The sequence below is a fragment of the Cucumis melo genome, chromosome 7 (assembly GCF_025177605.1).
Source record: "Cucumis melo cultivar AY chromosome 7, USDA_Cmelo_AY_1.0, whole genome shotgun sequence".
Lineage (NCBI taxonomy): Eukaryota > Viridiplantae > Streptophyta > Magnoliopsida > Cucurbitales > Cucurbitaceae > Cucumis > Cucumis melo.
The window spans coordinates 27,293,563-27,317,345 of NC_066863.1; the positions used below are offsets into that span (position 1 = coordinate 27,293,563).

General features: G+C 32.3%; 5 protein-coding genes across 5 annotated transcripts; 3 read left to right on the forward strand and 2 right to left on the reverse strand.

The window, feature by feature from the left end:
• Nucleotides 1-253: 253 nt before the first annotated feature.
• LOC103494540 (serine/threonine-protein kinase-like protein ACR4) lies at nt 254-4,228 on the forward strand. The gene has a single exon (XM_008455758.3). The coding sequence runs from the start codon at nt 1,176-1,178 to the stop codon at nt 3,939-3,941; it is 2,766 nt and encodes a 921-aa protein (XP_008453980.3). The 5' UTR covers nt 254-1,175; the 3' UTR covers nt 3,942-4,228.
• Nucleotides 4,229-4,751: 523 nt separating this feature from the next.
• Nucleotides 4,752-11,150, reverse strand: LOC103494541 (uncharacterized). Its single transcript, XM_008455759.3, has 12 exons — nt 10,926-11,150; nt 10,529-10,605; nt 8,988-9,063; nt 8,819-8,891; nt 8,650-8,701; nt 8,234-8,295; nt 7,725-7,788; nt 7,128-7,185; nt 6,952-7,038; nt 6,653-6,746; nt 5,378-5,486; nt 4,752-5,161 (listed from the first exon to the last, which is right to left on the reverse strand). The coding sequence occupies exons 1-11, from the start codon at nt 11,003-11,005 to the stop codon at nt 5,394-5,396; spliced, it is 816 nt and encodes a 271-aa protein (XP_008453981.1). The 5' UTR covers nt 11,006-11,150; the 3' UTR covers nt 4,752-5,161; nt 5,378-5,393.
• Nucleotides 11,151-12,224: 1,074 nt separating this feature from the next.
• On the reverse strand, nt 12,225-15,592 carry LOC103494542 (ribonuclease H2 subunit A). The gene is made up of 8 exons (XM_008455760.3): nt 15,381-15,592; nt 15,198-15,269; nt 14,991-15,114; nt 14,374-14,461; nt 13,764-13,901; nt 13,600-13,687; nt 13,380-13,500; nt 12,225-12,574 (listed from the first exon to the last, which is right to left on the reverse strand). Exons 1-8 carry the CDS (start codon nt 15,463-15,465, stop codon nt 12,397-12,399), a joined length of 894 nt encoding a protein of 297 aa, XP_008453982.1. The 5' UTR covers nt 15,466-15,592; the 3' UTR covers nt 12,225-12,396.
• A 1,832-nt stretch (nt 15,593-17,424) lies between these two features.
• Nucleotides 17,425-18,735, forward strand: LOC103494878 (ervatamin-B-like). Its single transcript, XM_051088133.1, has 4 exons — nt 17,425-17,872; nt 17,958-18,194; nt 18,302-18,426; nt 18,514-18,735. Exons 1-4 carry the CDS (start codon nt 17,425-17,427, stop codon nt 18,733-18,735), a joined length of 1,032 nt encoding a protein of 343 aa, XP_050944090.1.
• Nucleotides 18,736-22,259: 3,524 nt separating this feature from the next.
• LOC103494879 (ervatamin-B-like) lies at nt 22,260-23,732 on the forward strand. The gene is made up of 4 exons (XM_008456261.2): nt 22,260-22,723; nt 22,809-23,041; nt 23,136-23,276; nt 23,369-23,732. Exons 1-4 carry the CDS (start codon nt 22,273-22,275, stop codon nt 23,588-23,590), a joined length of 1,047 nt encoding a protein of 348 aa, XP_008454483.1. The 5' UTR covers nt 22,260-22,272; the 3' UTR covers nt 23,591-23,732.
• The last annotated feature ends 51 nt before the right edge of the window (nt 23,733-23,783 follow it).

Genomic DNA, 23,783 nt, shown 5'->3' on the forward strand with positions numbered 1-23,783 from the left:
GTATTATTAACCTCAAGATGAGACGTTGGATTCATTGTCACCTATTTAATTCAAATGCTTAAAAAAAAGAAAAAGAGAAAGAAAGATTGAAAGTGTTTTTTTAAATGAAAAAGAATAAAAAGGGGAAATAAACCAACGGATAAAAGAAACTCAAAATGATGGAACAATTAAAATATTACAAGAGGAAGCAGTGAAGCCACTGAAGACAAAATAAACAAAAGCATAAACAAAAATGGTGGAAATTGGAAAATGATCTTATTCTGATAAATCCCAACCGCCATTTTTCTTGATTTGGACAAAAAGTTGATAAATTTAATACATTAGATAGATACCCAGAGCAGTGCGTCGCTTTGTTTCTTCCCAATTCCTTGATTTGTTTGCAGTAGCGAATTGTTTCAAAAAACCAGAAGAAGACGAAGAAGGGCATTTTCTGTTTTTTAAAAGAAATTTGAATCAGTGGGGAAGAAGACAATGCCCCCTGTAATTGGTATGTGAGGTCAAAGATTTGAGCGAAATTGTTGTTAAGAAAAAAACAGCAGTGAATTTGGGGATTTTGGGTGGTGGAATAGCAGTAATCCAGGCATGAAAAGATCAAAACCGCATTAACTTCTCATTTAATGCCTTCACCTACGCTTTTCCCAATGTCAGAAGTGTAGTTTCCGCATTTAAATCTCTTTTCTTTCTTTTTTTTTCTTCTACCCTTTTTCCTTCTTCTTTTCTTCCTCTGTTCTTTCTTTTCTCTTACAACAATTCCCATGATTCCCTTTTTTCTAAATCGGATGGTGGTTTCGTGCAATGAGCTATGGAGGTTTAATGGGTAATTTTGTTGCTTCTGAATGTGAATTGGGTTCGCTTTGTTTTTGCTTTTATCTGAATATCTTCTTGAATCTGAGGATATGTGGTGTGGGTGTGTACTTCTCGAGAGGACAGGAACTAATTGCTTTCTGAATGAATGAATGTCTTGGGATTTGAAAGAGAATGAAGTAAATTTTACTGGTTCCTACTTGGATGTTGGTTTTTGAATTTAGTGCTGGAGGAATTTCTTTACTCTCTTATGCCTTGCTGAACTTTGGTTGCTTCTGGTTTTGTTAAATTGTTATGTTTTTTCTGTTTGTTCATGGAACATTTGAAGAGGAGATTGTTGTTCATTCTTTGAATGATTGGTTTGGTCTGCAATGGGGTTATTCTTGTTGGTGGAATTGGTTGTTTCTTTCTTGAAGAAGATGTGTGGTTGGAGGGGTGGATTGTTTGTAGAATTGGTTGTTTTTGCAGATATGTGTTTGTTGGTGTCAGGTTTAGGTTCAATGTCTCCTCTTGCTGTTTCTTATGGGGAGAAAGGGCCTGTCTTTTGTGGTTTAAAGTCAGATGGGTCTCATCTTGTGAGCTGTTTTGGTTCAAATTCAGCCATAACTTATGGAACCCCTTCTCATTTCCCATTCATTGGTCTCACTGCTGGTGATGGGTTTGTTTGTGGGCTTCTTTTGGATTCCAACCAACCTTATTGTTGGGGAAGCAGTGGCTATGTTCAAATGGGTGTTCCTCAGCCCATGATCAAAGGAGCTCAATACCTGGAAATTAGTGCTGGTGATTATCATCTGTGTGGACTTCGAACGCCTCTCACTGGACGGCATAGGAATATGTCGTTTGTCGATTGTTGGGGTTACAACATGACCAGAACCTTTGCTTTTGATGGTCCTATTGAATCGATCTCAGCGGGGTCTGAGTTCAACTGTGGGCTGTTTTCTCTTAATAGAACTGTTTTCTGTTGGGGTGATGAGACGAGCAGCCGTGTAATCAGTTTGATACCTAAAGATATGAGGTTTCAAAAGATAGCGTCTGGTGGATATCATGTTTGTGGAATTTTAGAGGGTGTAAATTCAAGAGCGTTTTGTTGGGGAAGGAGCTTAGACATTGAAGAAGAGATCTCAGTTGCATATTCAGGTGAAGGAAATGTTGAATTGGTTCCAGTTGATCCATTAGACTCTGTTGTTGGGGGAAAATTCCATGCTTGTGGAATAAAGAGGTCAGACCGTGGTGTGATTTGTTGGGGTTTTACGGTGAAACCGAGTACTCCACCACCAGATGGGATTAAAGTTTACAACATTGCGGCTGGAGATTACTTCACCTGTGGAATTCTAGCTGAAAAATCTCTCTTGCCTGTTTGCTGGGGTCTTGGATATCCTACTTCTCTGCCTTTAGCTGTCTCACCTGGAATCTGTAAAGCAACTCCTTGTCCTCCTGGTTTCTACGAAATTAGCCCAGACAAAGCTCGGTGTAAGTCGCCGAATTTTCATGTGTGTATGCCCTGCAGTACTGCTTGCCCTCCTGATATGTACCTAAAAGTTGAGTGCTCCTTAAAATCTGATAGGCAGTGTGAATATAATTGTTCAACTTGCTTTTCAAGTGAATGCCTCTCAAACTGCTCATCCATGCTTTCAAATGGTATGATGGGGAAGAAAAATGGGAAGTACTGGCCTGTGCAGCAGCTTCCAGTTCTTGTAGCTGAGATTGCTTTTGCTGTGTTTTTGGTAGCTATCGTGTCTTTGACTGCAATCTTATACGTTCGATACAAGTTACGGAATTGCCATTGCTCAGGAAAGGAGTTGAAGTCTAAGAAAAACAAAGGGGCTGCCTCTTCCTTCCAGAGGGAAAGCTATAAAATACGTCCTGACTTGGATGAGCTGAAAATAAGGAGGGCTCAGATGTTCACCTACGAAGAACTTGAGAGAGCGACATGTGGGTTTAAGGAAGAGTCTATTGTGGGAAAGGGAAGTTTCTCTTGTGTTTTTCGAGGGGTTTTAAAGGACGGGACAGTTGTAGCAGTAAAACGAGCTATAATGTCTCCCAACGTGCAGAAGAATTCAAAGGAGTTCCACACTGAACTTGACTTACTATCAAGATTAAACCATGCCCATTTGCTTAATCTCCTTGGTTATTGTGAAGAAGGTGGAGAGAGGCTTCTTGTTTATGAGTTTATGGCTCATGGTTCCTTACATCAGCACCTCCATGGCAAGAACACAGCCTTAAAAGAACAATTGGATTGGATAAGAAGGGTCACAATTGCAGTCCAAGCAGCCAGGGGAATTGAATACTTGCATGGCTATGCTTGTCCTCCAGTCATTCATCGAGATATTAAGTCGTCAAACATTCTCATCGACGAAGAGCATAATGCTCGAGTTGCTGATTTTGGCTTGTCGTTGTTGGGACCGACTGATAGTAGCTCTCCATTAGCTGAGCTACCAGCGGGGACTCTTGGCTATCTTGATCCTGAATACTATAGACTTCATTACCTTACCACTAAGTCCGATGTGTATAGCTTTGGTGTTTTACTGCTAGAAATTCTCAGCGGTAGAAAAGCCATTGATATGCAATATGAAGAAGGGAACATAGTTGAATGGGCAGTGCCTTTGATAAGATCTGGAGATATCTCTGCAATTTTAGATCCGATATTAAAACCGCCTTCCGATACAGAGGCCTTGAAGAGGATTGCAAATGTAGCCTGTAAATGTGTGAGAATGAGAGCGAAGGAGAGGCCATCAATGGACAAAGTGACAACTGCTTTGGAGCGTGCTCTTGCCCAATTAATGGGAAGCCCGTGTAACGAACAACCGATCTTACCAACCGAGGTGGTTTTGGGAAGCAGCAGACTACACAAAAAGTCTTCTCAAAGATCATCAAACCGTTCAGCCTCTGAAACAGATATAGCAGAAGCTGAAGATCAAAGGTTTGAGTTCAGAGCTCCATCGTGGATTACATTCCCAAGTGTGACATCGTCCCAGAGGAGGAAATCCTCGGTGTCAGAAGCAGATGTTGATGGAAAGAATTTGGAAGGAAGAAATGTAGGGAATTGTGGAGGTGTTGGGGATGGATTGAAGAGTTTAGAGGAAGAGATTGGACCTGCTTCCCCTCAAGAAAAGTTGTTCTTGGAGCACAATTTTTAAAGTTTGAGGACTCATTGAAAAGCAAAGCCCAAGAAAGAAAAATTCCAAAGCTTTGATTTTTATTACAAAGTCTCTCTGACATGAAGGAAAAAGAATGAGATTTCAATATAAAATTCTTGGAATCATTTAAAGCTCTAAGCTCTTATCGTTCTGTGATTTCAAAGTCATTCCATTGCATTTTTCTACTAATTGCTTCTCTTGCCTTTTGTATTTGATGCTAACAACCTACCATTTACTGTTCTTGTAAGTTCCAGTTTGTGAATAGCTTTTTTTCCTTTTCCATTGCTCTTAATATCCTCATACTTAGCTTCTTTTATTTTATTATTAATTCTTTTTTGGTTTTTATTGATATTTTCATAAGATTTTGATTGAAAGAAGACAACTCCAACCTTTGAACATATACCCACATTCTTATTAATTGTATTAGTGAAAGAGATTTGGTACAAGTATAGTCCAAATTTATGACTATTTTTGGATTTTAAAATTCATTTTTGTTCTAAATATAAAATATATATACAAGTTCTAAGCACGAAAGACTGTAATACTAGCAGAAATTAAAATTTTGGAAAACATCATCAATGGTCTTCACTTCACCCATGAATGGAATTTGGCAAAGCCCATTCCTCTTTTTTTATTCTTCTTTTCTTTTTTCTTCCCCTCTTTTTTTTTTTTAATAAATTTTACAAGAGTGGATAGCCAATGGATTCCATTCCAAAAATAGAGTAAAACATCCTTTAAAGAGTGAAAATTTCAACTCTCATTCATCCATTTCAATTCCCATAGGTTAGAAGAGTAGCACTAAACTTTGAATTACAAGTAAATTTAATACCTCTCGAGATTAAATTATAACAAAAATTATAGAATCGCATCATATGCTAAGTATTCACTATTATTATTACAAACATAATCAATATAAAAGAATGATATCATACGCTAATAATTATTATTATTTTTGTAGAGTTCAACACATAACAACAAAAATTCAAACCTCTAATTTTGTGGTTGATGGTATGTGTTCCTCAACTAGTCTAGTTAAGCTAGAATGGATGAATTCTCTCGAATCGAAAATCTTTCTTTTGTAGTGATTTGATATTGCTCTACCTGTTGCACTAATCTTACAAGAACACTTTGTAGTCACCATTATTCTCCAGACGAATCTTTTCTCCCAATCACAAGCAGATTTCAGAAAGAGACGGAAGGGAGGAAAAAAGTACCATTACCTGAAAACATTTGTGCAAAAAACACTCGGAATGAAATTTTTTAACATTTTCTTCGAGACTAAAAGAATAAACAAATAAAGTTTCAGGTGTTGAGCTCAAAACACAGTTCCTTCCATCTGAATGAAAATGATGGAAACCACTGCAAATGTAACTACTTAACAGAAGAGCCAACTTAGATTATGATTTTGATTTTGAATTGTAAAAGTAAAAACATACCTAGAAAATGTACAAGTTAGGCACAAGGGCAAAGCCTCTTGGTATGTGGGTGTGAGCCATCACAAGAAACCATTGATTGTGCGCTACTGTATAAGCATGCTCCTGGATTCTGATATTTGTACATACTAAAAATAAGAACTAATGTATTTCCTTTATAATAATACATGGACATTCAAAAGAAACTCAGTAAAACATACAATCACCAAGAAAATAAAGCATATGCAATAGAACATCATTAAAATAATATCTTCTAACTTACAGAGAGAGGTAGAAGATATTATTTTAATAATAGTGAGGTAGTAAGTATGTGTGTTCCATCATCTTCTTGAAGGGGTAAACAAAACAAAGGTGGTCAATAGGATGAACAAAAGTCCACTCCTTGAAGGGGTAGAGAAGTTGATGACCATGTGAAGAAATCTCGGGTAAGTTTGGTTCCAATTCCTTGCAATAAGAAAAAAATATCAATGAAGGAAGAACAAAATCAGATGGCTTGAGAGTGAACACCGAGAGTTCCAATTCCTTGCAATAAAGAAAAAATATCAATGAAGGAAGAACAAAATCAGATGGCTTGGGAGTGAACACCGAGAGTTCTGTTTTGATTGGTCAAGGAGGCTGGAAAAATTCCTTCTAATTGGACGGCTGCTGAGCTGGTTGTTTCATTGATATACTCTTGAACTTGGTCTAGCTACACCTTCTTTAAAGGTTTTCTTCTTTGCAGTGGAAATCTTAGAGTTCACATTTGTGGTGTTCTTTTTCCTTTGACTAAACTAGAACTATGCCAAAGGGAATCCCTTACAGAAGAGATATATCTAGATTTATCCAAAGAAAAAAAAAAGGAGGATGCTTAGGTTATATCCTTCTAAATGGGATTGTCTACAAAGTATCTTTGATGTTCTGAACTTTTGAGCTCCTTGCGGAAATTCTTCTTCCTTGAATGCATGAAAAAGCCTCATGAACAAATTAGAATGTGAGGCCTCACATTATCTCCTCTTCCTTTTTTCTCCCAAAATTTCAGTATCACAGTATGATATTTTCACTCTCTTTTCTACTCCTTTCATTCTTCTTGACTATTCTTCTCATAATCTTCCAACCCAATGCCAAGTATCAGCGTCTGAGTGTATTTAGAGGAAAATTGAAAATGAAATAGAATGTCAATTAGCAATAATAATCCCCTCGAAGTGATATACCTTTTTCTAAATTTCCTTTATTGGTGATCTTGGACTAATAGTGATAATCACTTTTGATAGTCAATACAGAAAGAGCAAGACAGCATACCAGTTCTTTAGGAGCATCATAAGCAACTTCAGCAGGTTGATCGGTTCCAACACTTGCTAAGCAACCTCCTTTGCAGCTTAAGTACTTTTGCATACTATCCCAGAATAAACATGAATAAAATATAAGAAAGTACATAATCCATAAGTCAGACCAAAACACTGAAAAGAACCAGAGTAACTAATGATTGGGAGTAAAACTATCTATTCGCTTGTCTATTAAAAACACTTGTATCAAGAAAAAATAATCTGTGGCTTCATTAAGAAATAGGAGGAAAAAAAAAACAACAGAAACTTACTCACATGTCACAGTGATTTAGGACCAAAATCTTGTTAGGGACACACGATTGACCATTTGATTTGCAAACTGAATCACATGACTCTCCTTGTCTATCATAGATTCAGTTCAGAAGAGTAAGAAAGAAGTCAAACAATGTATAAAATAAACAAACTTGGGATAACTACCCAGTGAGAGATACCTTCCAATAATGACATTAATGCCACTGAGTCTGAACTCTAGTTGTGTGCTGTTGTCTCCTATGAGGTTCATTTTAAGAATAATAAATTGGTTAAGATGAGAAATAATAACCAAATGAAAAGTTAAAGCTAAGAGAATGCAATTACACTGGCTAAGCACTTTTGCTTTATCTTGCAGCCACAATCTATATTTCTTCTATATCACATGGGCTACAGTGTATTTTTTACATTATAATCCTATCTCTTATAAGTTTGTTTTTATTACTTATAAACATCAGAGAATGCAATTTCACTGGCTACAAGCCTACAATAAATTAAATCTAAAAGCAAAAGTGAGAAACACAGCTATTATATTAACAATAATAAATTGGCAGATTAGCAAACAAATGGTGGTAATGATGGTAACAAGTGGAAAAAACATACCTAGAAAATTGTTTAAAGAAATGTTACACATGGGATTGACCTCTGTGCAATATTTCTAAAAACCACAATCCCTATAGGCTATATGATTTGGATTCAGCTATTAAAGTTGGTAACTATTCCACGGTAATTTACAACTGCCAAGAAGAGTTCTGATCTAATTCAACATCATGACTAACCTGAAGAATATGATGGCAGAGAAAAGCAATGATGGAAAGCACTGTGATAAGCATTTTCATGTACCTGAAAATTTCAAAATTCTATCAAATATCTGAACAGCGAAAATATGATAAGTTATACATTCGTCATAGTTTACAAGAACTATAAATCAAAATGATAACATTGTGTAAAGCATTCAAAAGGATATTCTTAAATTGGAGTGGCACTTGGTATCCATTAATGTATATTCACCCTTGTCTGACTTGATGGAGCATCATCAATAATGAAACAAATGACACTTAAACCATTAAACGTATGTTCTACAAATAGAAAAACTTCTTCCATTTTATAAACATTTCTAGAAAAAAGATTACAAATGCTTAGCTGGGTTTATATGAAGGTAAGTAAATACACTTTTTCATAAAAATCATATAAAAACACCAATAAGAAACAACCAATGACACAAATAAAATGCAATAGTACTGGACTCATTTTGAACAGGAAGAAAATATCAATGCAGGATACTTACAACACTCTCAGAATTGTGACGACACCTCCCAACACAGAAATCAAAGATGCTGGCATATGTCCCTGCAAGAATTAACGTAGTTTTAAATGTTTAATCTGATACTAACAGTGTCTTTGGGGTAACTTGTGAAAACATGCTTTTGGACAGACTCAAATTTTCTTCAAGTGCCTTGGGAAAAATTAATAATTTAAAAAAAATATAGTTTTCAAATATAAATTTTAAACATAAAATAAATAAAATATTAACAAATAAAAGTACTTAAAGAAATTGAAGTAGTTAAAAAATCATTTTAGGTGGGATAATCCATCTTTCAGAAGTTTCTTTAAAAATAAGAAATGGAATAAGCTTAAATACAACCAACAACATTCTTACTCATAATGGAAGCTTGTCTATAGGTACTAGTCATTAGTAATTACCTGCAGTGGCTGGCTTGGCAATTTTAATTTTTAGTATTTGCTCCCTTTTGGTCTGCATGCAGCATCCAGAAAGGCGCCAATTTTTAGATTCCAGCTCAAATTCATAGGGAAAAAGAAAACTAAAAAAAAGAATGAAGCATTATAAGAATTAAGAAGAAACCCATCATACCCTTGAAGGATTCTGGCAGCATGAAACACAATATTCATATGAATTGCAACATTGTAAAACAAGATTGCAACCACTGCAAAGTGTAAACAGAAAATAAACAATAAGCTTGAAAGAGCCCTTACACACGTCATGAGCCATTGAAGATTTATTTTGGAAAAAAAAAACTCACTGACAAGGAAATTTCTCCCCTTTTCCATGACAACAACGAGACAGTGGATCAACAGACAGAGCATCACACACATAGCCTGGAAATGAGAGCACAATAATTATACTGAATGGAAAAGGTAAACATTAGGCTTTGTGAGAAAATTTCTATTTCGAACAAAATATGAATGTAAAAAGTTATAGGACTTTCCAGAATATTTAATATTTTATAGAATACTATAAAGGTCTAGATACAATACAATAATAAGTAGAAAACATAAGTATTGTCATAGCCAGCAGAGGTCATAGTTAAAAATCAAAATCACGGATGGAATATCTAAATTGAAGTACAAGAAATCAATAAATAACAAGAAGAACGTATCTCCCTAACAACTTAGCACACTGATGTCTTGCAATAATGATTTCTTACCGTGGAGAGTGACCAATAAGAGTATAGCAAATAGGTAGGCAATGCGACATGATTGACTACCCAAGATTAACCTTTTACTACAAACACTCCCTTTGTCGAAAGCTAGCATACAATAGTGAAAGAGGCCAAGAAGCAATTTCCACATAGACCTTGCAAACCGACACTAGCAGAGAAGGTGATCCAGGTTTTCCCCTACCTTCTGACAAAGGATGCAACAAAAAGAGCTCAATAACAAAGGCATCTTTCCTACAATGCCTATCCAACGTGTTCACAAGACTAAGCAACACTTGCCAAGGAAAGAACTTTAACTTTCTTTGGAATCTTAATCCGCCATAAAACATCAAAGACTGACTTACAAGTAGGAGATGTATCCAATAAAATCCTAAAGAAAGACTTAGAAGAGAGTCCCTCTAAAGAATTAGGACTCCAAGCATGAATATCCTGTCTCTCTTTCGAAAAGTTAAAGCCCTCAACTAGAAAAGAAGAGAGCTCACCTCACCCACACAAAGGGTACCATTCAACCAATTGTATAAGAGATAACAAGAGGCAAAAATCTAATGTTTGTTTCAAATCTTTTTACCTTATATTGAGTACGCTTTAGCTCTTTCCAAGCCATCATAGAATTGTCTTAGATAGTATGAACCAAAGAATTTTTGCTTTCTCCTTAAGGTCATGGCCACAAAGAATCTTGTGTAATTATACTATCCATAAAATACCATCACACATTGAAGTTCAAGGGCTAAATTTTTCGTTTAACCAAATAATAATAGAAAATATATATTTCCTTAGGCGATGTGCAATTCAATATAATATCTCTAATGATATTCCTTCCAAAAGTTAGATTAGGTGGCAGAAAGCTCCAAGATCAGAGATTTAACAGTGTGACACAATCAAAGAACTGTGATTCAAACAAATCCTAATTAACTCGCACAAAAAATAAATAACAACGACAACAACAACAATAATAACAAAAACAAATCAAACTAAACAAAAGCTAACTTTTTCACTTGCCCATTTTCCTAATAAAAAACACCAACTTGAAAAATAAGTAAAAGAAAGACTAATTCAGGAACCTTCAATGTACAATAAAATGAAGAAATGAAGTAACACCAAGAACTAATGAAAGAAATATTTACCATTATCATCAGACAATAAATATCTTCCCTGAACAGTGCTCCTACACGAGCTATTTACTGCTAAGCCAATATTAGTCCTTCAACAAAAAAAAAAAAAAACATATATATGGCAATTTAGTAAGCAAACTGATATATAACCCAGCTATGATTGGGCAGGAAGAAAATGATAAACAACAAAGATGATATGAATACAGAGGGCAGGCATCATATGTAACATATAGTTTGAAAAGAAAATCTTTTAAACAAGATTCCAAAATTCAAGAATCTGAAGAGCTGGATTCTTCCGTTTGGGTACAGAATAGTATGAAAGGCCAAAAACCCAGAACGAATAACGCTGGTAGAGTGTCAAGGAGAGTGAAAATGGGATGAATTGGAAAGTGAAAGTGGAAAATTTCACCTGATGGCTGAAATTGTTGAAGGAAAGAGGAAGAAAAATTGGAAGAATAAAAATGTTAAATCGAAGCGATGTATCCACATCGTTGTGAGGATGATGAATAATTAAACCCAGAAATGAGAATCGTTTTAGGAAATCAGCGATTAATTGGATTCGATGGCTTCCCCGTTTGTCTCAGAGTAAGCTTTCTTCTCGTTCTGTTCTATATGGGACGTCAAATTGCCACCCTAATATAGAAGTATTAATTTGTCTCAGAGTAAGATTTTAGGGCAAGTCTAGTTGTAATTAATCCCTTCAATTTTCATTAGTAATAGTTAGATCTTTCTATTAATGTTAAAATTGAAATTTAAAATTTAAAATGATTGTAAAAATAAGATCTACAAATGGTAAAATTACATCTTCAAACTTGTATTCTAAGTAAAATTTATACCATTATACAAGTTAAGTTTGAGGATTCAATTTTAAAATTTGAATGAATTTGAATGTTTAACTTTTAGTTTTGAAAGTTAAGGGTATGATTGCTACTATCACCATACTTGAAGAGTGGTTTTTTTAATTTATCCAAAAATTTTAAAAAGTTAAATGTTTTTTTTTCAAGTCGTATTTTTTAAAAAAAGAATAATTATGAGCGACAATATATCTATTATTCTTTATTAAAAAGGAAAATGTTAAGATGTATTTACTACTATGAGATGGATGAGTTACACTTATCAAAGTTATTGTAACCATAAGTGTGACAAACTTATTTTCATACTATACCAATAAACATAATTGGTAATGGGATTGCCTAATCCATCCTACGTGAATTTGAAACATAATTGATTGATTATTCTTCGTTCTTTTATTAACAATTTAATAGCAAGTCACACATCATATTAGAATCAAATTTGATTTACTTTTGTTTAAATTGAGTCTCAATTATCAATTAATTTCCACACAAAAGTTAAACAGCATTTAATAAACTCTATACTTATCTAAACATTGCATTTTCTTCTCTATTCCATTTTTGATAACATATTAACTAAATTCAAAGTTTATATTAGAAATGGATATTTTTCCAAAAAATTGAAATATGTAATTAAAGATTTCTAGATCTAGACTTTGTACAGTTATTCTTATTATTATTTTTTTTTGTAACGAAAACTTTTATCATTAGTTTGATGTTAAATGCAAAACGTGAGATAATAAAAGTTTTAAAATGGACCTAGAAAAAGCTTTCAAAAGAGTGAGAAGTGATTTTAGACCTAAAAACACTTATCCAAATGTTCAAATTAAGACCTATTTGAAAAAGTGGGAAAAAAGTTAAAAGAAATATTTAACAGCACTTCAAAGTACTTTTAGGCTATTACATAGTAACTGTTACATATCATTAAAAAGGAGTTTTCTAAGCACAATAACCAGCTGGTAGACAGCCAAACTATTGGTTATTAGCTACTTAGTTAATCTTTAACAATTGAAGAATGTAATCAAAGATTCAAAAACGAGAGAGTTGTTCAAGTTTTCTAGCCTGGAAAAACTTGCACCGTCCTTTGGCATTTGATTCAATTTCTTCACTCTTTCTCTTGGATGTGGTGATACCAACATTGCTTAATCTTAATTGTTTCTTACCACTTCCACCCGTTGCACCATCTTCATCCACTTTATCCGACTCCCTGTAAATCAAGCAGATAAATACAATAATACAACAACATGACATCAATGTGAATGTGTAATCGAAAGAACTTAATAACAAAGTTCAACAATAAAAGTGTATCAAGAAGTTGACATCAGGAACCAACCCAAATTGTTGTCTAACTATTCTACAATAGAAGTGGGGTGCACCAAACCAACTATAGGCTAGAATAAAGATACAATCATTCATTTCCAGTGAACAAATCAAATCAAAATTTAGAATGAGAAAGAACTGAATATCTCAGTGCATCAGCGCATGATGGCGTTCCAGCAACAATGCGAAGTGCAATACACCAATAAAGAATTGTCCATTAATTACCAAAATTCATATGATATTCAATCATATTTTAAGACTGTTTTCATTAAAACTATACCACCGCTACAAACTAAAGCACTTAACACAATGTACCTACTCCTATATGGACAAGAATACTTGAGCAATTTTTAGAAACACGGCAGTCTGATTTTTTTTTAACTATATCACTGCCTTACTGGAAAATATCTTTGAAAAGTATGCAATTCATCCATCTTTTTTTTTCTTTTAATTAAAAGGATTATCCTTCATTTCGTTGGTAAGATAAAATTACAAAATATCAAAACATGCCAAATGGTTTAAAAAACAATTCCCATGTGCTATCAGAGTTGTAAGGTTATAATCACAAATTAAAGAGGAGAACGTACACCACGAAAGCCTGTCCTTTCTATACCGCGGAGAACATAAAAGATGGCTTAATGAACTAATTCTGCAAAGAGCTATAATTCTTACAAGGCAGAGTAAAAACTAACCATGATACTTCAACAACGTCCTTGAAATATGAAGTGCAGGTACCCCAACTGAAGCGGACTAGTGTAGGGAACCCAAATACCGAGTGCTTGTGATCTTCTAACCAACATTTAGTTGTTGGATCTATATAGATTAAATCATATGAGCATTATTGATATCACCTTGTGCAACGAAAATCAGATTATATAATGCTGCAAAAAATATTTAGCATATGAAATAGACCTCCAGGGTATCCAGAACCAAAATTTCTATGCATGTTTTCAGCTGTTTCCTCCAATGCCCATTCCCGCAATGCACGATCTCTTGTGACCTACAAGCCACATTGATGAATTTAAGTGTGGGAAACAGTTAGAATGCTATATCTTAAAAGGAAGCATTAGCATTACCTTTGCGACTATGCTTGCCCCACTGACAACAGGATACAAACTATCAGCTTTCTTTGCAACTACAAATTTTATATTGGGAAATTTTTCAGACAACTTGATTCTGTACTTTTCAGGATCTCCAACAGTATCCACATAAACCTGAAAATAAATAAGAGATTTGCTGAATGGGGATTTTCTTTCCCTCTATATCATGAACTTGAAAAAAAATCAAGAACTTAACTTCCAAAACTTAATTTTTACAGATCTTCCTAATAAAGGATGTGTCACACCATGCTACTGTAATCAAGAAATAAAACTGGTTCATTTCACCTTCTCGTTGACTTTGGTCTAGATCTATAATTAACAAAACAATAAAAATCTGTAGTTTGAAATTTTTATTTTATATTTTGCCCTCCCAAAAAAAGTTATGGCGTGATAACAAATGAAGTTCAAGATTCCACATGCTATCTCCTCTCCAAATGATATCAATTGTAAGATAATTGGAAGTTACTAGAGGCCATTTATTGAACTTCCGTAGTTAGTTTCCTCTTCTATCTCTATTGGAAGACTGTATTCTTAACAAGTTTAGTTTCTTTTCATCAATCAATAAAGAAACAAGGGAGAGAGTTACCTCGGTTAAAAGAACTCCCATGCTTAGAACCTTGGTGACCAGACCCATTGCAGAGCCATGTGATATTTCATTTAGGTTGATCTTTACTCTGTTGACCAATAAAAAAAAAAAGAAAAAGAAATCAGAAAACAAAAACCAAGTGTGATAATTCTCATATGATTATTATGATAGCATCTTACTTCATGGCCTTTATAAGTAATATTTCTTGATAAAGTAGCAGGAGAAAAAACAAAACTTTAGTGCAAGCCATAGGTGCCCTTTGATGTGCATAAATTAACAAAACTAGAAGAATGAGGGAGAGCATCATAATCCACATTCAGTCTTCTGCTGACTCAAACTCTGAATGAAGATAAGTTTCCTTGTCTTAGGTTAAAGAATTACTAGAAATGAAATGATTTCTTCTTAATAAGTCAACTTAAGTTTTTGAGTCTAGTGGTGAATACAAATAAATAAATATATATATATATATATACATATATACATACATTCAACTGTTATATTATATCATTTGTCAAGAAAAAAGAGATTCAGCTAAGTTCTACCCTCAAATTCAAAAGGTCAAGTGGAAAGTAGAGTGTTTGTGCAAATGAAAGAATTCATAAACCATTTAGACCGACTTATTTAGCATCTTGGAGGAAAGTTCTCGAGGATCAATGACATCAACGGCCCATCCAATTGACTCATTGGCCTTCAAATCTTCAAACAATTCCTCCCTCTTCTCTTCTTTCAAAGTTTTTGAGTCTGCATGGAGGAAAAGTAAATGAAATAGGAAATGATAATTAGCAGTCAAAAAGAAAATCGATAGAAGCATAAATTTTGCAAACCTGCAAAATTCAAAGACGAAAGTTCTTTCAAATAGGAACTGGCGCAGTACAAACATCCATACACCATTGGACCTGAGATCAAATGCACTAATATTTCAGAAAGAAAAGTATCCCAAAAATATGATGATCGAAACGAAGTCAAAGAGACAGAAATGAAATGAAACGAATAGGAAAATAGAAAACCTAAAACAGGGCCACGACCAGCCTCATCGATGCCCATTACACAAGGCTTGGAAGCCCATTTTGGGAGTGAATCTTGCAAAGACATTGCAGTTTATCAGCTATTCTCTTCCTGCCTAATTTACTCGAGCGTTTCTTCTATTGAGTGTTCTCTTCTTTTAGGTCGTTCCCGCCATGTAAGCTTTTCTTTGGTTTTGATTGTATCATATATACACATATAACCCAAATAAAATTAAGTTTAAACTCGACGGAGACTTTGTTTGTTTTCTTTATTACTCACTTTAAAGTAACTCAAATACACCCTTAACTACTAAAAATAATTTACTTTTCATACAAATTATAGATTTTTTTTAAAATAATATATTTTCTAAAAACAATGTCAAAAATAGGGTAGAAGGTAAATTATTGATAAAAATAGAATAATACAACGTTCTTGGTAATTACTATGTTTTTTTTATATATATAGAAGACATCTTAAAATATAACCTAATTAACTAAAATATAGTAAAATTTTAGATTCTAGGATAGTTATCCGTGTATTTATAGTAGTTTTGTAGCGGCAGTACTAGCCATTTGCTTGTGTGTCACCAAGTGGTTTGCAAATTTTTTCTATTCACCTTTGTCTAAAAGTTGCATCCACGTAAACATTATTGGGGCGTTTGGGGGAAGGGTTGGATTATGGGGGTTAGGGTTATGTAATCCAACCCCCATTTGGGGAAGGGTTATGTAACCCTAATTTTAACTCCTTGACCCTTCCTCAACCCTTCTTCAACACTTCTTAATCCTTCTTCAACTTTTCCTCAATCCTTCTTCACAACATTATAAAAACACTTCATTCATAACCCTTCCCCCAAACACATCTTATCATAACACTTCCTCTATAACCCTTCTCCCAAACACATCTTATTATAATCCTTGGTTTATCTTAACACTAGGTTTATCATAACCCTAACCTTCCATAACCCAACCCTTCCCCCAAACGGCCCCATGTTTACGTATGTATACTAACATTTAGTTGATAACTTTATGCCATTAATATTCAAATGAAAAATTTATGAGACTTGGTTTTTTCATGGCTCCGATATTTGTGGATCGGAATGTGATAACTTGACTAAACTTAGAATAATAATAGACTTAATTATCAACGACATTTAATTTTGAAATGTTTTTCGATACACAAACTCTAAGAGATTCCAACTTTTACATAACAATCCTATTTTCAACTTTTTAATTACGTAATCTAACACCGTTATTTTAAAAATAAATTGAAAAAAAAAAAGAAAAATTACCTTCTAGTTTAAATATCTCTAACTTTTAAATTTTGAAACATTCGTACTAAATCTTTCCTAAAATGGTCTCGATCTAAACTCCAAATTTAATTTGTCTGCTTTAATTTGATAAGAATACCTTTCCATGGGTATCACAAACAATGATAATAGTAAAGTACTACTAAGATTGTACAAATGGCAAAAATATACAAATAATGTAAACTTAAAATTCACAATCTAAAATCTTTCAAACTTATTTCACTTATACCTTTTATGTGTACCTTCCTAGTTACTATGGATAAATATTTGTGAGTTATTAACTAAATGAAATACAAACAAATAAATTGATTTTTTTTTGCTTTGAACTTTTATCTTTATTTTTCCTTTTAAGGAAAATCATGTTAATTTAAAAAAATAAAATCCATCAATAATAAATTACAATATTTTTTAACTAAGGAGCAATGAGAAAATATTAATTATTCTACTTTATATATATAAAAAAAAGTAATTGTTTTTAAAAATATATTTTTATTAAGATAATTGTTTTAAGAAAATTCATATTAATTTTTTTAAAATAAGGAAGTAAAATAATTAACGAACCGATTTTAACTAAGCATCCTATAATCAAGAAAAAACTCTATCTTAACTGAGTATCCAAAAAACTCTATAACCACGCCCAATTTAAGGAGAGGAAGGTGATTATTCAGTTGAGTAAATGCCTATATAAGTCGGCTTAAATAATCCAAAAATCAATTCATCCTATTACTCAAATCTTCCCCATGGCTGTCATGAAATTTCTTATTGTTCCACTTGTTTTGATTGCTTTCACATTTCACCTATGTGAGAGCTTTGAGTTGGAAAGAAAGGATTTTGAGTCTGAGAAAAGCCTAATGCAACTCTACAAGAGATGGAGTAGCCACCATAGAATCTCAAGGAATGCAAATGAGATGCACAAACGCTTCAAGGTGTTCAAAGATAATGCAAAATATGTGTTCAAAAAGAACCATATGGGACGATCATTAAAATTGCAGCTTAACCAATTTGCTGATATGTCTGATGATGAGTTTAGTAGCATACATGGCTCCAATATTACTTACTACAAAAACTTACATGCCAAGAACGGTCGTGTCGGTGGATTTATGTATGAACATGCAAACGATATTCCATCTTCAATTGATTGGAGGAAAAAAGGAGCCGTGAACGCCATAAAAAATCAAGGCAGATGTGGTAATTAATTTAATTTAATTTATAATTCTTTCTAAAGTCTAAAGCCTTCTAACTAATAATTTTGTGTTGATTTTGTGTTTGGCAGGAAGCTGTTGGGCATTTGCAGCTGTGGCTGCCGTGGAATCTATTCACCAAATAAAAACAAATGAGTTAGTATCTCTATCAGAGCAAGAGGTGGTGGATTGTGATTATAGAGACAGTGGTTGTCTTGGAGGTTTCTATAATTCTGCATTTGAGTTCATGATGGAAAATGGTGGAATCACAGTTGAGGATAACTATCCTTATTATGAAGGAGATGGATATTGTCGTAGACGAGGAGTGAGTTCAAAACCAATATAATTCTAATTAAACTATCTAAAGTTATTATATAATTGAATGATTCATAATAATTGTGTTTGATATTTCATTAATAGGGTTATAATGAAAGAGTGACAATTGATGGATATGAGAATGTACCTCGAAACAACGAGCATGCTTTGATGAAAGCCGTGGCACACCAACCAGTAGCAGTGGCTATAGCATCAAGTGGAAGTGATTTTAGATTTTATGGGCAGGCAAGCATGTGTTAATTTTGGTGCTACAAGTAAGACATTAATTATCTTTAATTAAAAGGAATATTAAACTTTGACAATTATTTGCAGGGAATGTTTACGGAACAAGACTTTTGTGGATACAATATTGACCACACGGTAGTGGTAGTTGGATACGGAACTGACGAAGAGGATGGAGATTATTGGATAATAAGGAACCAATATGGAACTCAATGGGGAATGAATGGTTATATGAAGATGCAACGAGGAGCAAGAAACCCACAAGGTGTATGTGGAATGGCAATACAACCTGCCTATCCTGTCAAGCACTAGATTTCCTGCTTTTGATTTAGCCTCTTATTTAGAATTGGGTAGCTAGCTAGGTTTTTTAAAATAATGCAGAAAGTACTGCTTTTCCCTTTTTCTAATCAATAAACATCTAACTTTTTGATTTTATTCCCATTTTATAATTAATTATTTATTTGTGACACCAAAGAAAATCGCATAAAAATTGAGCAAAAGAATAACATTTTTTAAAATTTTAAAAATAAAATACCAGAAATAAAGGATAAAATAAAAAGAGAGTTCAATCAAAAACACATTTAATAATAATAGAGTGATCGATAATATAGCAATAATACAAATTAGAGCATCCTAATATCAATTTTTTTTTTTAAAAAATCAAAATTGATATGGATATATATATATATATATATATATATATATATATATATATATATATATATATATATATATATATATATATATATATATATATATATATATATATATATTATTAATTTTTAAAAATTAATTAATTCTAAAAACATGTGTGTGAATAACTTATATATATTTCAATAGATCTAATTTTAAATCTTTTTAACAAATATCCTGGAAAAGATAAACAATATATAATACATTTAATTTGGAAGATTTCACTATCTTTCTATTTTCAAAAGAAATTGAAAAAAGAACAAAGTTAAAATATTGTTAACTATTTTGTTATTATATATATATATATATATATATATAATAATTTAAGTTATAAAAAAATAAAAGAAAAAGGAAAATTGACTATAGAAAAAGATTAATTAAGAGAAATTGAAATAAACACAAATCTTTTCTTAAAAAAGTTGTGTTTTCAAATAGGGTCTTAGTTTGAAATCGTGATTTGGCTTTTAATAATTATTGTTTTCATCTTTTCGATTTAAATGTCAAATTTGTAACAAAAACAATTTTCTAATTATTTCACGTTAAATTTTGAAAACAACTCTAAAAATATATCACAAGAATAATTATAGATTTAAAATGCAAATCAAGAATGCACATATATAGAATCAAAACAATCAAGTAACATGTGGATTGAATATTCTTTCACATAATTCTCACAAATAACTTACACTAACTACTATGATTTTATAGTTATTTTATCTTTTATTTCTTGTGAATTTTGTAAAATCTATTTCCAAATTATCGAGTATTCACGATATCAATAACTATTAAGATTGATGATTTCCATTCTAACCGAATATTCACGATATCAATAACTATTAAGATCCCCAATGTTGTTGGTGGAAGTGCATAAACCTCTCCTATTTCCGAGCAATCCCAAACTATATATGAAACAAAATTACATTGCTTTAATTTTTTTTCTCTATGGCCTAAAATCCCGATCAGACAACTAGATGGTCATTTTTGGATAATAAGAAACCTATATGAAACTCAATGGGGAATGAATGGTTATATGAAGATGCAACGAGAAGTACAAAACCCACGAGGGGTATGTGGAATGACAATGCAACGTGCCAATCCTGTCAAGTACTAGATTTCTTTCCTTTGAATTTAGCTTCTTATTCGAGTTGGATAGCTAGCTAGGGCTAGGTTTCTATTGCTAGCTAGGGCTAAGTTTCTATTGCTACATTTGAAAATAATGCAGATTTAATTCTGCTTGTAGCAATTCCTATATAATTTTCTTAGTAATTCCATTTGTGTATTTTATTCATTCCATTTTTATTTATAATTGGTCTATAGCAATATTATATTCAATTATTTATAACTAATAGAACAAATAAAATCACATAAAAACTTAGCAAAAGAATCACTTAATAATAATAGGGTGATCGAGAATATATATAGCAATAATAACATACAAATTAGAGCATCCTAATATCAAAATTAAAAAAAGAAATCAAATTATCGAGAATATATATAGCAATAATAATTTTAAAAAAATTAATCTGTGAATACTAATATTTCAATAAATCTAATTTTGGAAGAATGAGGTTAAAGAATTAAATCTTAACAAATATCCTAAAATAATACATTTAATTTGGAAGTACATTAGTTTGATATCGGATTGAACTGGTCTCTAAAATAATAATTAACATCATAATAGACTAAGTTATGAAAAAAAAAGAAAATTGACTTTAAGATTATGAGAGAAATTGTAATAAATAGACACACAATTTTAAAAAAAAAATAATAATAACTTTTACCATTGTCCTAAAAGTATGGAAGAATTTATTCTTTTTAGCTTTCTGTTTTTTTTGTAACAATTTTATTTTATGTCTTTCTAAATTCTTGTAAAATTTACTTCTAAATTATAGAATTAATAAGATTGATGATAGCCGAGTATTCACAACATCAACTACTAATCCCCATTGTCGGTGGAGGTCCATAACTGACAATGGAGCTCTTGCGATCGTTTTCCAAAAACAAACAAGCAAATCTTAAATTTAATGATACATTTTAAGGATAAATTAAATATGGATATCCTTACTATAAGTTGTTTTATAACTGTTGCATTGAATTTGAACGTTATCGTTGCAAATCAATATATTTATTTTGTGTACATTTGTTTTCTCCAAATTGAATCAGAGAGAATTAGTTATTTTTATCTTTTAAAAGAATAATTATTTTTTTGTTTTTTAAAATAAAGTTCTACTGAAGATGAAGATAAATGCACATGTGGGTTATCTTAAAGCGAATTTTAAAAGAACAAAAATGGGATGAAACAAATATGGTGAAGATTGTGGAATTTATTAACTTGAACGATTTACTCTAGTCTAGTTAAATTATTTGGCAGCCTAGTCTTCCAAAAATAATAAGCAAACCCTTATATTTTGTCAAAAAAACTAACAAAATTTTAATAACATAAACTAAATTAAGAACGTAACTATTGTTATTGCTTACATATAATTAATTTTTTAGAATTCGACACAAATTCATCCTTGTTATTAAGATAATGTAAATTATAAAACTATACAAATAATAATAATAATAATGCAAATTTAACATTCACCTACTAAAATCTTTCCTAAAATCACTTCACTCTATGCCTTTGTAGTTGGATAAATATCTGTGAGTTATTAACTAAAGGATATATAAAAAAAGTAAGTTTTTTTTTCCTTCACTTTGAACCTTTTCTTTATTTTTATTTTTCTTGTAAATCTAAAATTCATGTAGTTATTTAAATCCCCATTTACCAAGAAAATCTCAACTTAAAAGATATATTGACTAGGATAATTGTTTTTAAAAATATATATAAGCAATTGTTTTTAAAGATATATATAAGCAATTGTTTTTAAAGATATATTTTTATTAAGATAAAAAATATTAATTTTTTAAAAATAAAGGAGTAAAATGATCAACCGTTCAACCATTCAAAATGAATAATGAGTAGATCTTAACTAAGTATCCTATAATCAAGAAAAAACTCTATCTTAACTAAGTATCCAAAAACAACTCTATAACCACACCCATTTTAAGGGGAAGAAGGTGATTATTCTGTTGAGTAAACGACTATATAAGTTGCTTAAACTTGCATGTGTAAAAATCAATTCTATCCTATTACTCAAACCTTCCAACACCATGAGTACTGTAATGAAATTTCTTATTGTTCCCCTTGTTTTGATTGCTTTGACATCTCACCTATGTGAGAGCTTTGAGTTGGAAAGAAAGGATTTTGAATCTGAAAAAAGCCTAATGCAACTCTATAAGAGATGGAGTAGCCACCATAGAATCTCAAGAAATGCAAATGAGATGCACAAACGCTTCAAGGTGTTCAAAGATAATGCAAAACATGTGTTCAAAAAGAACCATATGGGAAGATCATTAAAATTGCAGCTTAACCAATTTGCTGATATGTCCGATGATGAGTTTAGTAGCATACATGGCTCCAATATTACTTACTACAAAAACTTACATGCCAAGACTGGTCATGTTGGTGGATTTATGTATGAACATGCAAAGGAAATTCCATCTTCAATTGACTGGAGGAAAAAAGGAGCTGTGAATGCCATAAAAAATCAAGGCGGATGTGGTAATTAATTTAATTTAATTTATAATTCTTTCTAAAGTCTAAGTCTTCTAACTAATAATTATGTTAATGATTTTGTGTTTGGCAGGAAGCTGTTGGGCATTTGCAGCTGTGGCTGCCGTGGAATCTATTCACCAAATAAAAACAAATGAGTTAGTATCTTTGTCAGAACAAGAGGTGGTGGATTGTGATTATAGAGATGGTGGTTGTCGTGGGGGACATTATAACTCTGCATTTGAGTTCATGATGGAAAACGGTGGAATCACAGTTGAGGATAACTATCCATATTATGAAGGGGATGGATATTGTCGTAGACGAGGAGTGAGTTTAAACCAATATGATTCTAATTAAACTATCTAAATTTATTATATAATTGAATTATTCATAATAGTTGTGTTTGATATTTCATTAATAGGGTTATAATGAGAGAGTGAAAATTGATGGATATGAGAATGTACCTCGAAACAATGAGCATGCTTTGATGAAGGCAGTGGCACACCAACCAGTGGCTGTGGCTATAGCATCAAGTGGGAGTGATTTTAGATTTTATGGGCAAGTAAGTGTGTAGTTAATTTTGTTATAACTTAATTATAATTTGGTGCAACATTAAGACATTATCCTTAATCAAAACATGATAATTATTTGCAGGGAATGTTTACGGAACAAGACTTTTGTGGATATAATATTGACCACACGGTAGTGGTAGTTGGGTACGGAAGTGATGAAGAAGATGGAGATTATTGGATAATAAGGAACCAATATGGAACTCAATGGGGAATGAATGGTTATATGAAGATGCAACGAGGAGCAAGAAACCCACAAGGTGTATGTGGAATGGCAATGCAACCTGCCTATCCCGTCAAATATTAGATTTCCTCCTTTTAATTTAGCCTCTTAGCTAGCTAGGTTTTTATTAGAACTAGGTAGCTAGCTAGGTTTTTATTCCTTTGCTATTTTTGAAAATAATGCTCAGTCCCTTTTTTTCACCTCAAATAAAGATCTTATTCATTTATTTTTGGTTTATTCATTCTTTTTATTCATTCCATTTTACTCAAACAATAGA

What these genes read in the sequence shown, in the direction of transcription:
- LOC103494540 (XM_008455758.3), top strand. Translation starts at nt 1,176, where the DNA reads ATGGGGTTATTCTTGTTGGTGGAATTGGTTGTTTCTTTCTTGAAGAAG.
- LOC103494541 (XM_008455759.3), bottom strand. Translation starts at nt 11,005, where the DNA reads ATGTGGATACATCGCTTCGATTTAACATTTTTATTCTTCCAATTTTTC. An exon ending in TGCCAAGCCAGCCACTGCAG is followed by an intron (nt 8,296 to 8,649) that starts GTAATTACTAAT and finishes TAATTCTTGCAG; the next exon opens with GGACATATGCCAGCATCTTT. An exon ending in GTCACAATTCTGAGAGTGTT is followed by an intron (nt 7,789 to 8,233) that starts GTAAGTATCCTG and finishes TGAAATTTTCAG; the next exon opens with GTACATGAAAATGCTTATCA.
- LOC103494542 (XM_008455760.3), bottom strand. Translation starts at nt 15,465, where the DNA reads ATGTCTTTGCAAGATTCACTCCCAAAATGGGCTTCCAAGCCTTGTGTA. An exon ending in TGGTCGTGGCCCTGTTTTAG is followed by an intron (nt 15,270 to 15,380) that starts GTTTTCTATTTT and finishes ATTTGATCTCAG; the next exon opens with GTCCAATGGTGTATGGATGT. An exon ending in TGGTTCTGGATACCCTGGAG is followed by an intron (nt 13,501 to 13,599) that starts GTCTATTTCATA and finishes TAATCTATATAG; the next exon opens with ATCCAACAACTAAATGTTGG.
- LOC103494878 (XM_051088133.1), top strand. Translation starts at nt 17,425, where the DNA reads ATGGCTGTCATGAAATTTCTTATTGTTCCACTTGTTTTGATTGCTTTC. An exon ending in AAAAAATCAAGGCAGATGTG is followed by an intron (nt 17,873 to 17,957) that starts GTAATTAATTTA and finishes TGTGTTTGGCAG; the next exon opens with GAAGCTGTTGGGCATTTGCA. An exon ending in TTGTCGTAGACGAGGAGTGA is followed by an intron (nt 18,195 to 18,301) that starts GTTCAAAACCAA and finishes ATAATGAAAGAG; the next exon opens with TGACAATTGATGGATATGAG.
- LOC103494879 (XM_008456261.2), top strand. Translation starts at nt 22,273, where the DNA reads ATGAGTACTGTAATGAAATTTCTTATTGTTCCCCTTGTTTTGATTGCT. An exon ending in GATATTGTCGTAGACGAGGA is followed by an intron (nt 23,042 to 23,135) that starts GTGAGTTTAAAC and finishes TTTCATTAATAG; the next exon opens with GGTTATAATGAGAGAGTGAA. An exon ending in ATTTTAGATTTTATGGGCAA is followed by an intron (nt 23,277 to 23,368) that starts GTAAGTGTGTAG and finishes AATTATTTGCAG; the next exon opens with GGAATGTTTACGGAACAAGA.